We start from the raw sequence: 14,701 nt of genomic DNA, 5'->3' as shown, positions 1-14,701 counted from the left end.
TTACTTTAAGCAAACTTGCTGAAATGCAAAAAAAACTTTAAAAAATGACCAACTGAAATTGAAACAACTTGTCCCATTTTGCAAAGATATACTTTAAATAAAGTTCCCATAATTTCTGGTCTCACTATTTTAGGTGCAAAATTGATCACCTTAAACTTAAAAGATACAGAGTGAGAGATAATGCAACAGGCTTTACAGATTTTGAAAGGTTTCAATGAGATGACCCAAGGGGTGTTCTCAGAAAAAAAAAGTCTCACTTTCAAAAATGAAAATCGTGCCAAGATTAATGGAACTGCAACTACAATTCTTTACAGACAAAAATAAACAATGTCCTCAAGAAATAAAATAACTCTCTCTCTCTCTCTCTCTCTCTCTCTCTCTCTCTCTCTCTCTCTCTCTCAAACACACACACACACACACACACACACACACACACACACACACACACACACACACAGACAGACAGAACTCATTTCTAAACCAGTTGCCATCGTAATGCATGGGACTTCTTCAATCTGGTAGGAGTCTGATAAAACTATTAGTCAGCTTCAAGCAAGTCACGCTCCAGATAGTGCAGCAATTGTCAAATTAGTCAAATATTTGGCATTTGGCAGAGGGATACTTGCCTAGAAACAGTAATCCCTTAAACTGGTGGAAAACAAGAAAATTGCTGTGGTCAGTACTGTATCAATTGGTTCTAAAAGTATCATGTATCACAGCAACATCAGTGTTCTGTGAACCAAATACATTCAAAAGCAGGACAAGTAGGCACTGAGAAGAGAAACAGATTCACATCAACTAAAATGGGTCAGATTTCATTTATAAATGACAACACAGATTAATTTTTCCTTTTTGGCTACTTATAGGGTTGTAGCCTATCCCTGATGTTATTCAATCCGTATATTGAGCAAGCAGCAAAGAAAACAACAGAAAAATTGGAGTAGGGATTAAAATCTATGGAGAAGAAATAAAAACTTTGAGGTTTGCTGATGATATTGTAGCTCTGTCACAGACAGCAAAGGACCTGGAAGAGCAGTCGAATGGAATGACACTGTCTCGGAAGAAGGACATAAGATGAACATCAACAAAAGCAAAACAAGGATAATGGAATGTAGTCAAATTAAATCACGTGATGCTAGGGAATTAGATTAGGAAATGAGACCCTTAAAGTAGTAAATAAGTTTTGCTATTTGGGGAGCAAAATAACTGATGATGGTTGAAATAGAGAGGATATAAAATGTAGACTGGCTATGGCAAGCAAAGCGTTTCTGAAGAAGAGAGATTTGTTAACATCGAGTATAGATTTAAATGTCAGAAAGTCATTTCTGAAAGTATTTGTATGGAGTGTAGCTATGTATGGAAGTGAAACATGAATGATAAATAGTTTAGAAAATAAGAGAACAGAAGCTTTGGAAATGTAATGCTGCAGAAGAATGCTGAAGATTAGATGAGTAGATCACATAACTAATGAGAAGGTACTGAATAGAATTGGAGAGAAGAGAAATTTGTAGCACAACTTGATTAGAAAAAGGGATTGGTTGGAGGGACATGTTCTGAGTCATCAAGGTATCAACAATTTAGTATTGGAGGGCAGCATGGAGGGTAAAAATCGTAGAGGGACACCAAGACATGAATACACTAAGAAGATTCAGAAGGATGCAGGCTGCAATTGTTACTCAGGGATGAAGATTCTTGCACAGGATAGAATAGCACGGACATGTGCAGCAAACCAGTCTCTGACCACGACAACATGGTAATGCTAAATGTAACTGACGACTGCAGAGACACTTTAATTACAGTTATGTCATAATTCTTATACTGCATTTTTCCAATGAAATTATCAAAATATAGCAACAATCAGTCCTCATTTTTAAAAATTTTCCACTTGATAAAAAAGTATTTAGGATTTTGTTGCAATACTTATAATTGTTACAGCAGAGGAAATTTAAAACTTTGGATCTCAAAATTACTACAGACATAACACAAAATTGTTACTTCTCTTTATATGTTCTTTCAAAATAGGACCAAATCAGATAAGGCAATGAGTCTTCCTTTTACTTATTTTTGGGAATGAATGGTGAGTGGTGAGTCATGAAGGAGAACTAGTTCATACCAGTGAGTGACCAGTTCTCATCTAATCTCTGAAAAGAACAGTTTTACCCATCTCTAATCAATAATACGCAGATCAAATTTGATGTCATTCTGATAAGTAGTAATCTTTCTACAGCGTTTTGAAACTGGAACTAATTATGGACATCCTGTATGTCAATGACTTTCCAGACAGGTTCTCTTTGCTTATGACAACAACATTATAGTCACTGAACTCCTATTAGTAAAAGAAACTGAAACCCTGAAGGATGTTCACAATTGAGCAGAATGCAATAAGTTAACACTGAATATAAAGAAAACAAACAGTATGCACCACAGCATTAAGAGGCAAAACAGTCCTGTTGAAATAAGTATAGATGATAAAATAAAGTGTTACAAACACAATGTTTTTAGAGATGAATTGTGATTGTCAATTGACATGGAATACACACACCAAGGTATTGGCAAAAATAATGCCAACAGAAAGTTTTGCTCTTAGGATTCTATCATCAGTTTGTAACAGCCAATGTCTTGTGTTGACATACTATTCCTACATACTCATTTCTTAGTGACTGGAATTTTTTGTCACAAAACATGGACACAATTTTTAAAATGCATGGGCTATAAGAATAGTAACAAAAGTATTAGACCACTTCATCCTAAAGAATCGTTTAACAAACTGGGTACCCTTACTCTAACAAATTAATCTAGCTACCTATCTGTTTTAGATACTGAGAAAAACATTACTAAGTATTTAACTAACAGTTATACACATAATCATGGAACACAAGCCAGTTTGGACTTACATTTATCTACAAAAACAAATAAACTTGAAACAGAACTTTCTATTAGGGAATAAAATTATACAATAAATTGTGCAGGAAGGTGAAAAAGACTATTAAAATATATCTGTTCAAAAATGCAGCTACAACATTTTTCATAAGTAATACATACTACACACACAAAGGGTACTTAGAGGGATCAAGATCAGTGGTTAATAATGCAAGGGGATAACTACAACACCTTGTCACATCACAATACATGATTACAATGTAATGCTTTTACAGGAAAACCATGTGCCAAGGTCTATAGTGCATGGTAGTAACATCATTCTCCTAACTTCAACATCTCACTCTTCATGGGGCGCCAACTCAGTTTTTCAGGTGAAGTGTGGATATGAAGACGTGCATGGGGCACCACGGCATGTTTACAGATCCAGAGTCAATTTTCCGAATGGACTGGAGCTCATATCATAGCACAAAAAAGTCGAATATGTCCCGGGCAGAATTAGGGATGTAAAAGAATGGAACTAGCTTTTTCACTTAAGACATTTTGATCAAAACATTGTGACATAGTCTCACTTTTTTACTTGTTAGTTGGTTGGTTGTTTTTGGGGAAGGAGACCAGATAGCGAGGTCATCGGTCTCATTGGATGAGGGAAGGACGGGGAAGGAAGTCGGCCGTGCCCTTTGAAAGGAACCATCCCGGCATTTGCCTGGAGCGATTTAGGGAAATCACAGAAAACCTAAATCAGGATGGCCGGACGCGGGATTGAACCGTCGTCCTCCCGAATGCGAGTCCAGTGTCTAACCACTGCGCCACCTCACTCGGTACTTGTTAGTACTAGTAACCATGTCACATAACATAATGCATCATGTCAAGTAAAGTAACATGATACATCACGCCATGTTGTATAACATGGCACATGCCATCATGTCATCCAACATGGAATTTGTCATGTTGTGCAATATGATGCAACGCTTCACTAATGTTTAGGATGCGTGCATCCCCCCTCTGCCACACTTTCTATTACAGATCCACCCCCACTGTCAGATACTTACTATTGCAGATGCATCCCACTCTCTACAAGCATAAATTAGTGTCTATTTGTTTTTACATTCCTCACCATGCGTGTATCAGTGGGTGGATTTGGGAGAGAAATTGTTCCCTGAGAGGGGGGGCAGGAAATGACCTTCCCCCTCCAACCTAGGAACAAAAAATTGTTGTAGCATACCCCAGGAACAAATTCACCCCCAGAAATTTTATTTCACCAGAAAAACTTTTTTAGTTATTTCATATATGCCCTTTAGCTATATGATATTATGTATTGTTTACTATGGCTGACAAATCATCTGCCTTTTGAGCACAGGATCAGGAACCTTGCTCTATAAACTGCATGATGCATGTGTGCCAATGCATTTCAGTTAAGAGAACTCTATGCACTACGGAAGTAGGGTTAACTCATAAAAGAGTGTGAATATATCAAGATGTTTTGAATTAAATGTCTTTGAAGCTGGCATATAGGTCACAAAGCTAGTTCACTTCTTTTACATCCCTTACTCTGCCCAGGACATATTCACCTTCTTTTGTGTTATGTAGGACCATTTTTCATTCTAGTTCATTTATCATAATTTTGACACTGGACTGCCATACCTTGATACCTTGGCAACCAATGCAGATTTCTGTTCACTCAGGCAACATCTGATCCAGCATAGGTCTTTTTATTGTTTTTCAAATCATGTTGCTTATATCGTGGCAGCGGATAAAGCTTCCACAAAGCAATAGGACAACCATTAATTACATGTATTTGTCTACCTTCTCAAAGAATTATAAACAATTTGCACAAGTCTGAAACACAGAAATGGCACACTTAAAAAAAAAAAATAAAAAAAAACATGTTTTTACACAAAAAATCTGAATGAAGGTAGATTTTTAAAAGTGGGTTTTCAATTTCATGGTAAGAAAATATTTTTCATTTGTATGATCCACTTTAAAAAAAAATCTGCACATTCAATTCATGTAAGAACAAATTTTACGAGCTACATTTAGGTCAACTTTAAACAATCGTGTCTCAACAACGAGTACAGATTATTGAATTTAAAAAATTAATTCGGACTTGTATTTACCTTCATCAAAAGTTTGAACTGATTCATACAAGTTTAGTGCATACAAGTGGCTTGCTTCAAAAACCTTCCAGAAAAATGTGTTTTCTGCATATAAAATCCAAACAAAGCAAGATTTTTTCAAATGGTTAAAATTTATCTTAGATCAAGATTGGATATACCAGAGGACCAAATTTGAACCAACAGTCTTGCTCCAGTCCAATGTATTTAAAAGGCGACTGTTTTTGCACATAATATCTGAATGAGGGGGATGGTTTTTGCATGTGCAATCTGAGGAGTGCAAGTACAAATGGTGCCATTAGCCGAGCATTAATTTCAGCCAAATTAAATTTTTTTGCAAAAGGAATTAATCAATCTGCACAGTTTCCCTAAGTGCTGGTTTGTCATTCAAATCTTGCACAGCATACTGTAAATTCAAATCTTGCACAGCATGCTGTAACATATCTACAGTAAGACAGCTGTTTGAATGGCTATACAAATGGCCACTGGTCCAGTCTAAACCAAAAACCTTTTACTCCATGTTCCTAAGTCAGATAGGAACCAAGCATCAACCAAGGACACCCCCACCCCTGCCCCAAATCGTGATTCTGTGTGCAGCATTTTCATACATATTTGTTAAAGCACTTTCTATATCATTATAAGATGAACCCTGAACAAATAAATAAATGTCATGTTAACAATGAGACTGCTGAATAAAATGATCATTAGCTGTATACAATGTGCCAAACTAGCATCAAATAAAATATTCTCATCACATTGTGAAGCCAGTTCTTCAACTATCACTAGGCAGCAGTTCCCATCTTCCCTCCATCTTTACACCCTTGTTACTCATATTACTACAGCAAATCTTTTTGTGTTGTTTTGTCACTTTATTATGTCATGTTTTGTACCCAAGCTTCTTTGTTACGCCGCTTCCACCTCATCTCATTTTTTCCCTGATGATACCTATCCTCCTATCTGTAAATTATGTGTCTTTTTATGACTAGTTTTTATAATAGGCTTATAGATTCCAAGATATTTCTTTGCTGGTCACTGGAGCTCAGTTCGAAGCAGGACTCAACAGTGAAGACTATTCCACTCCAGTCAATGAGACTGCAGACCAGAGATGGGTCAAGATACCCCAGACAGCGGTGGGATACCAATCTGACTGTCACCTGCCTTATGGCCTGACAACCAGAGTGATTATCTGGGGTGCCATTTCTTTTCATAGCAGGACCTCTTTGATTGTCATCCACAGCACCCTTACAGCACAGTGTTATGTCAATAATTTTCTACTACCCGTGTTGTTGCCCTTCATGGCAAGCCATCTTGGCTTACATTTCAGCAAGATAATGCTCACCCACACACAATGAATGTGCTTACTGCTTGTTTTCGTGCTTGCCAAACTGTACTTTGGTCAGCAGGGTCACCAGATCTCTCCCCAATTGAGAACATTTGGAGCAATATGAGCAGGGTCCTCCAACCAGCTTGGGATTTTGATGATCTGATGCACCAACTGGACATAATTTGGCACGGCATCCGTCAGGAGGGCATCCAACAACTCTATCAATTGATGCCAAGTCGAACAACTGCTTGCATAAGGGACAGAGGTGGACAAATGCATTACTGACTTTTTTGTCTTAGAGCGTAAATAAAATTTATTGTTACTTATTAAATCCAGTTTCTAGTATCTTTTAGTTGTTCTAAAAGTGTGAGCTTTGTTTCAAACAACTCTGAATACAGTATATAGCCATTTTATCCTATAATATTTACACCTCACAGTTGCAATCATGAGTTATTGCCAATATAAAATTACAGTAAATTTAAACTGCTGCTTTTTGTCATTGAAACTGCACAAGATCACAAAAAGAACTAACTTCTTGCCTTTTAAAAAACTTACTCTAAAAAAGTGATTCCTGTCCTTGTGTACATCATAAGAGCATAAACTGCTGACTGAATGACACTTCCCATGGCAATGAGTTGCAGAATCTTTGGCAAAAGACCTTGAGTTTTTAATATTGACCAAGGCTTCACACCACTCCCTGCCAAGTTTCCAAGAGTCCAGAGGCAAATATCCTTTAAGAGATGGTTAGGAAAAGAAGGTCCATTAATTTCACATTCACTACAGACCCTTATACTACATTTCGTGATAAAACACATATTTATCTTTGGGAAAAAAGTAAAGCAATAAATACAGGAAACACAAGCAGAAATGTTATCTGATTTACTATAATCACACCATTACATTATGCATAAATAAGTTGCTTATGACATATCGTTACTAGCTTCCAATTAATTATTGATAAGCTGTAGTACACACTATTACTGGCATATATTGTAGCTACATAACACAATATTTTTGTAGACAGACAGACTGTGGACTTCGAATTTTCTGTCTTGCATTTATCCTGCTACGGCACATACATCTAACAATATTACTAGTTACTGAATTACAGTTATTCAAGATGACTCAAAAGTCACTGTGTAAATAAAAGGCATACATAGTGAGTCTCTGAATGAGGCAAAAATCAGAATGAAGATTATAAATATTTATCACCATATGTGCAAAAAAGTAAAGGCAGATTAAACCCTTATGTTCCACTGAGAGCAAAGTCATCTGCAATAGAGCACAAGCAGGGATTGGTGCAGGAAAATTGTCCACACCTTTGCATTAAGTGATTTAGGGAAACCAGAGAAAATCTAAATATGGATGGCCAGACAAGGATTTAAGCCCTGACACCCCCAAATCTGGCTTCAATGTTTCCACTACAGTGCTCTCTGGGTCTGTTGTAAGCAACAAATGTAAGATGCTACTAAAAGAAGTGTAGTGGTAAGAAAAAGGTGTAACAAAATGGGAGTATGGTTTTTATGTTATTCAGTTTACACAAACAGAAGCTGCACTTAATGTGAGTCGTACTTACGTACAAATATTGACAAGCCAACACCACAAAGAAATTGCATTAGACAACAGATATCCAAGACCAATGGTTGGCCACATACTAGGCAAACGACAGGCCAACATACTGCAGAATATCGTTGACATGCGTCACACCATTACACATGTAATATCATTTGATAATATCCTGCTATGTTAGTCATCGAAGACAACACGCATTGCTCTCCTGACTATCGAACGGTTTCATTCAGCGTCTCTCTATGTATAGCTCTACACTTTGTTTTACTCCTATTATGCAGTAATTATGCAGTTAGAAGTTTCTTCACAGTGATTGGAAGTTCCCTCTCATTATGACCTGTTCTACTGGATGTATATCTATCCAGTGCATGGTCAACTCCTCTCTTAAATGTGAGCCACAGTTTTCCTATATGCTCCTTCCCTCTGCTGAAAGTTTCAACTTCCTCACTGAAATATGACATGACTGACTTTTTGTCTAGTTTACTGAACATATATAGCTTTCTGCTTGTTTTAGTTGTCATTTGTACTTTGGTAATCATTCTTGCCACAACCATATCATGGTCAATGATCCCAGTTTCAATGTGGAGATCCTCAAGGAGGTCAGGTCTATTTGTTGCCATTAGATCCAATATATTTTCATCAAGAGTGAGGTTCCTAACAATCTTTCCTACCAGGTGTACAACTTTGCTTCCGCTATTTACCAATAGGTGGCGACAACAGTAAGTAGCGGTCGAAAGAAACAGATCGCAGACATCAAGCAGTTAGCTTGGACCTCGCTCAACATAACATCATTCAAACATTAGTTGATTTGTGTCTACATCATAAAGTTGTTCCTGATTGAAAATGTCAGTTTATGAGCCTAATTCTCATCATTTGCGGGAGGTGTTAGTCTCATCGAATGCTCTCAAGTACGTATGGTAAGGTCGCTATTAGTGAAAGAACATGCCGTGAATGGTTTCAACGCTTCAAGAATGGCAATTTTAACGTTGTAGACTGGCATAGTGGTGGAAGAGAGAATGTTTTCAAAGATACAGAATTGGAGACATTGCTGAGTGAAGACTCGCGTCAAACTCAAGAGGAATTGGCATGATTAGTGGGAGTCAAACAGCAAGCCATTTCAGAATGTCTCAAGGCTATGGGCATGATTCAGAAAGAAGGAACTTGGGTCCCGTGTGAGCTGAAACCAAGAAACGTTGAATGGCATTTGTGTGTTTGTGAACAGTTGCCTCAGAGGCAAAAACGCAAGGGATTTCTGCATCGCATTGTGACCGGGTACGAAAAATGGACTCATTACAATAACACTAAACGCAAAAATCATGGAGATATTCCGGCCATGCTTTCAAGTCGATGGCCAAACCGAATATTCATGGCTCCAAGATCATGCTCTGTATTTGGTGGGACCAGCTCAGCATCATGTACTATGAGGTGTTAAAACCAAGTGAAACAACCACAGGTGCTCGTTATTGAATGCAATTAATGCGTTTGAGCAGAGCATTAAAAGATAAACTGCCGCAATACAGCGAGAGGCACGATAAAGTGATTTTGCAGCACGACAACGCTCGACCCCACGTTGCAAAAGAGGTCAAAATGTACTTGGAAACATTAAAATGGGAAGTCCCACCCAACCCGCTGTATTCTCCAGACATTGCCCCCTTTGACTATCATCTGTTTAGATCAATGGTGCATGGCCTGGCTGACCAACACTTCTGATCTCATGAAGAAGTCACAAATTGGATCAATTTGTGGATCATTTCAAAAGATGAACGGTTTTTTGATGCGGGATTCATATACTGCCCAAAAGATGGGAGAAAGTTGTGGCCAGCAATGGAAAATACTTTGAATGGTACAAGTGTAACCAATTTGTTTCATTAAAGCATCAAATGTTGGGGAAAAAACGGCGGAAGCAAAGTTGTACACCTTGTAGATGGGTTTCAAAGAAGGCATTTAGTAATGTTTCACAGGATGTCTTATAATGCCCACCACTAACAAAACTGTAATTTTACTAATTAACTGTTGGATGATTAAAGTCTTCACTGATGACTACAGAATGATTACGGAACTTACGTACAAGTGAACTGAGGTTTTCTCTAATGCATTTGGTTACATCGGATGAGTCTGGTGGGCGGCAGAAGGATCCAATTATCATTTCAGGCCCACCCCTGATAGTGAATCTTGTCCAAACAATCTCACACTGAGTTTCGATGTCTATCTCAGAGGAGTTGAGCTTCTTGTCTACTGTGACAAATACACCACCTCCAGGTCCCATTTGCCTATCCTTTCCCCAAAAATCTGGGTGCTATCAATTTCCGGTTTCAACTAGTTTTCAGTACCTAGTATTACTTGAACTTCACTGCTTTTTAGGATCACTTCAAATTGTGACACTTTGTTGCGAATGCTTTGGTAGTTAACCATTAGAATTTTAATACTCTCACCTGTGAGAAGCATTTCTTTCGGTCTTACACTGGTACTTCTGGGTTTCTTACAGCTACCATTATATGGATAGGATAGAGTGTCGCCTAATCTAGAAAACACTCACACACAGTCAGCTACCTGTGTAGCAACCTCTGACGTGTAGTGCACATCGAGCCATTCTTGACCCTATGCCGTAAGTCCATGAAGTCACAGCCTAGCTTGTCATTGTCACAGAACCTTCAAAGTCTCTGGTTCAGTCCTTCCACTTGACTCAGAACCAAAGGGCCACGATCAGTTCTGGGGACAATACTGCAAATTGTGAGCTTCAATGAAACTCGAAACTCCAAGCACAAGGCTGATCTTCTAAACTTTCTCTTCCAGTTGCTGAATTGACATAAGTACGACTTCAGAGCCCAGACAACATGCAACATTTGTTCCAACACGCACCACAATCTGCAGTTGGTTGCACCCAGTTCCCTCAATGGCTGCTGGAACAGCCTCTTCAACATGTTGAATGAGGACCCCAGGCATACACACTGAGTGTACCTTGTGTCCTTACCTGTTCCTTGCTGCCATTTACCTAAGAGGTACCACCACTGGCTATACTTTTGAACTGCTGACAATTAATAGACCCCTACCATTTTGCATTTGTGCCGTCTTGACACTGGACAGAACAGGTTTCCCCAAAAAAAGGCTCAGTTTTAATTTCAGTAACAGACAGCACCTCAAACTTGTTGGTTAGAGGGATCAGTACAACACCACGAGTTCTCCCTAGTCACCGTCCACTCTATTCAGGACACCTAGATTTACCACTGACACACCACTCACAGTCAAGTGAACGAGCACTGACAGATCCTGTACCTTATTCAGAGGAGACAGGATCCACTGGAGAGGACAGTACTCAAGGTATGTCTAGCATGTGTATTACAGGTACACGAGTCTCGGGAGCTCTTCCAACACACCGATTCACAGCAGCTGCCAATCGTTTGACAGTAGCCAGGGCACTTTCCAGCTATTTACGAATGTCAACCAAGTCATCCTGTGTTCGAGAACAGCATTCACTGGGGCTGCATTTTGGCTGGTGCAATATATTACAGAGCAGTGAATAATTAACTTTAAATTAAGGTCACTGGTTATCTTTTAATCTGTTGCGCTAAAACAATGCTAATTCTCTATCAGAATTGCAGCAAATACACAAAACGAGATTTCCAATAATGCAACACTAAAACCTGCGGTAAAAATTACTAGTTTCCTAAAATGTTTTGAGGTTAATTATAGTTGTTAGCAACTCAAAAACAGAGCCTATTTATGATAAATGTAAATAATATATATAGGGCCACGTCTCTTTAAGGGGAAGCTAGATGTGACACAATGTGTTTGTTAGAATATCTGCAACAATTACTAAATCGTAAATGCTGATTTACTACAAAGTACTAATAGATTCTGAAGGTGGCAGGGGTAAAATACAGGGAGCCAAAAGCTATTTACAATTTGTACAGAAACCAGATGGCAGTTATAAGAGTCGAGGGACATCAAAGGGAAGCAGTGGTTGGGAAGGGAGTGAGACAGGGTTGTAGCCTCTCCCCGAACATCAACAAAAGCAAAACGAGGATAATGGAATGTAGTCGAATTAAGTCGGGTGATGCTGAGAGAATTAGATTAGGAAATGAGACACTTAAAGCAGTAAAGGAGTTTTGCTATTTGGGGAGCAAAATAACTGATGATGGTCGAAATAGAGAGGATATAAAATGTAGACTGGCAATGGCAAGGAAAGCATTTCTGAAGAAGAGAAATTTGTTAACATCCAGTATTGATTTAAGTGTCAGGAAGTCGTTTCTGAAAGTATTTGTATGGAGTGTAGCCATGTATGGAAGTGAAACATGGACGATAAATAGTTTGAACAAGAAGACAATAGAAGCTTTCAAAATGTGGTGCTACAGAAGAATGCTGAAGATTAGATGGGTAGATCACATAACTAATGAGGAAGTATTGAATAGGATTGGGGAGAAGAGAAGTTTGTGGCACAACTGGACTAGAAGAAGGGATCGGTTGGTAGGACATGTTCTGAGGCATCAAGGGATCACCAATTTAGTATTGGAGGGCAGCGTGGAGGGTAAAAATCATAGAGGGAGACCAAGAGATGAATACACTAAGCAGATTCAGAAGGATGTAGGTTGCAGTAGGTACTGGGAGATGAAGAAGCTTGCACAGGATAGAGTAGCATGGAGGGCTGCATCAAACCAGTTTCAGGACTGAAGACCACAACAACTACAACTAATAGATTACTCAAAGGACAATGGTAGCTTCTGAAAACTCTCAAAAATACACGTTTATTTGTGTTGATATACAATTAAATTCTGGGGTAATGTATTATTTGGCAGTAACCGATTCGCTAAAAATAAGTTACATATCCAAAACACTCATACCAATAATTTACGATATTATATTTTGTAAGAGTCCTAAAATTCTGAAAACTAACTTATTTCACACGTAATTATACAATGAAATAGTTTATGGCAGAACTACTGCAAGTGCTCGAGCTTTCACAACATATCACAATAAAAACGGGTATTGATACACTCAATGAAAAACTATGCAGAAAGGATGCAAACAGTAAAATATGTGGCTCTAGAATTCCAAATCGGCACACAATTCTTGTACATGCGGTCTCAAAAAAAGAAAATTCTGAAATCACCTTTTTATTGTAAATAAATGTATGTATTTAATGGATTTTTCACTTGGCTGTTTCTGTGCACACTTCTACACTGGCATGCCAAAGAACCTGTTGCAGGTAACAATGTGTTGTTTTCTGTACATAGAATCAATTCAGAAGTGAAACAGATTATAACTTTTTGTACACTGAAACACTTCTCTTTACTAGATGTAGATGTTCTGCAGAAATGGAATTTCGGTTAAATGAAGACACAAAGGAATTAAAGACATTAGGTGCCAGTATGCATTTATCTATATCAATGGGGAAAGTTGAAAATTTGAGCTGGACTGGGATTTGAACACGGCACTCCCGCTCACTAGGAAAATGCACTGACCACCACGCCATCCGGGCACAGTGGTCACCACAACTGCACAGACTACCCTAGCACGACTCCCATCAAACCAAAATTCTCAACTTACATCACAGGTGCAAGTTGAAAGAACAGACACCACATATATCAGTTAAATAACCCACTAATGCGCTGATATTGTGAATGATGATGAAGTTTGCACAGAGTAACATCAACTGGTTAATTAAACAAATAATAAAATATTTTTGTCGAGGTAGAAAGAAGTGTTCTTAAATCATCCTAAGGATCTTGAAAGTCTGAATTACTAATCCAGTAATGAAAATAAATCTTAATTGAACACAGCCAATGGGATTAGTTAAGACAAGTGCTCACTATATGTGCAGCAGCCAACAGCCACACAATAAAGAAATGGAATATAGTAGCTCACCACGGTGAATGATAGTTTCCTTCCAAACTGTCAAAGGAAGTTCACCATCATCATTCACATTGCCCAGAAACTGTGTGATACACAATTTCATTGCATAATTCTCGTAAGTGCACTGGACAATGAAACCATTTTACTGGAGAACCCAAATCAATCTCCTCTGCCACTATATTTGTGAAATGTTCTGACCTACAAAACAGTGATAATTAGTCTACTCCCTGACTACTGATTCTGAGCAATTCATGTGTACATTACTGTTAAGACCACACCTGACTCATTCACTGCACTGGAAGATTCACATTGGTTTCTGTCTCAGATCAACTAATAGTAGGTTTCAAAGAACATCCTTGAATCTCTATAGAGAAATTTCTCTGAAGCACTGTTAAAAGTAACAAATGTAGTCAACACACTAACATACACACTTAAGTTTAATCTGGAATATTAGCACAATAACAAGCACATTGAAGTTCATTCCTGACACTAAATGCCTTTTACAGCTTGCTTTAAATAATAATAGCCAACATACGGAGGAATAGCTGGAATACACTCATTGGCTATATCTCAATTATGACCTCCCACAGACTACCTTCACATATAATGATCATAAGCAGAATCAAGGCAGTGATTTATTACTATGCTTTGCATTTAAAGCAAAATTCAGTGATAAATCACGCAACAAAATGTCAACCTTATTCCCTTTACTACACAAACCTACACACATGATTCTGAACACAGTTCAAGATTCAGACACTCTGCAGTGTGATTAAAGGTCACAGTGCAGTCTCCTGCAAGACTGAGTAGCATACAGCACCCCAGCGGATTGACATGCGCCGGCCACTGATGACGAGGAGACTGGGCCTTCCTCTGTAAGCTCCACCACAGGAAAACAAGGATACTACAAAATGTCGCCATCAAAACCACACGCTGGATATAATATCAACTATCGATTTTTTTTTTT

The 14,701-nt window shown here is 38.2% G+C and overlaps 1 protein-coding gene across 2 annotated transcripts in view; it reads right to left on the bottom strand.

The window, feature by feature from the left end:
- LOC124613556 (transmembrane and coiled-coil domain-containing protein 6) overlaps nucleotides 1-14,701 on the bottom strand; it is a 60,789-nt gene that overhangs the window by 20,105 nt on the left and 25,983 nt on the right. For both annotated transcript variants that reach the window (XM_047142280.1, XM_047142274.1), the window contains exon 3: nucleotides 6,871-7,046. In XM_047142280.1, coding sequence (XP_046998236.1) covers nucleotides 6,871-7,046 — 176 coding nt within the window. The remainder of the gene's footprint in view (nucleotides 1-6,870; nucleotides 7,047-14,701) is intronic.

This window comes from Schistocerca americana, chromosome 1 (assembly GCF_021461395.2).
Source record: "Schistocerca americana isolate TAMUIC-IGC-003095 chromosome 1, iqSchAmer2.1, whole genome shotgun sequence".
Taxonomy (NCBI): Eukaryota; Metazoa; Arthropoda; class Insecta; order Orthoptera; family Acrididae; genus Schistocerca; species Schistocerca americana.
This window is presented reverse-complemented; position numbering and strand designations above follow the sequence as displayed.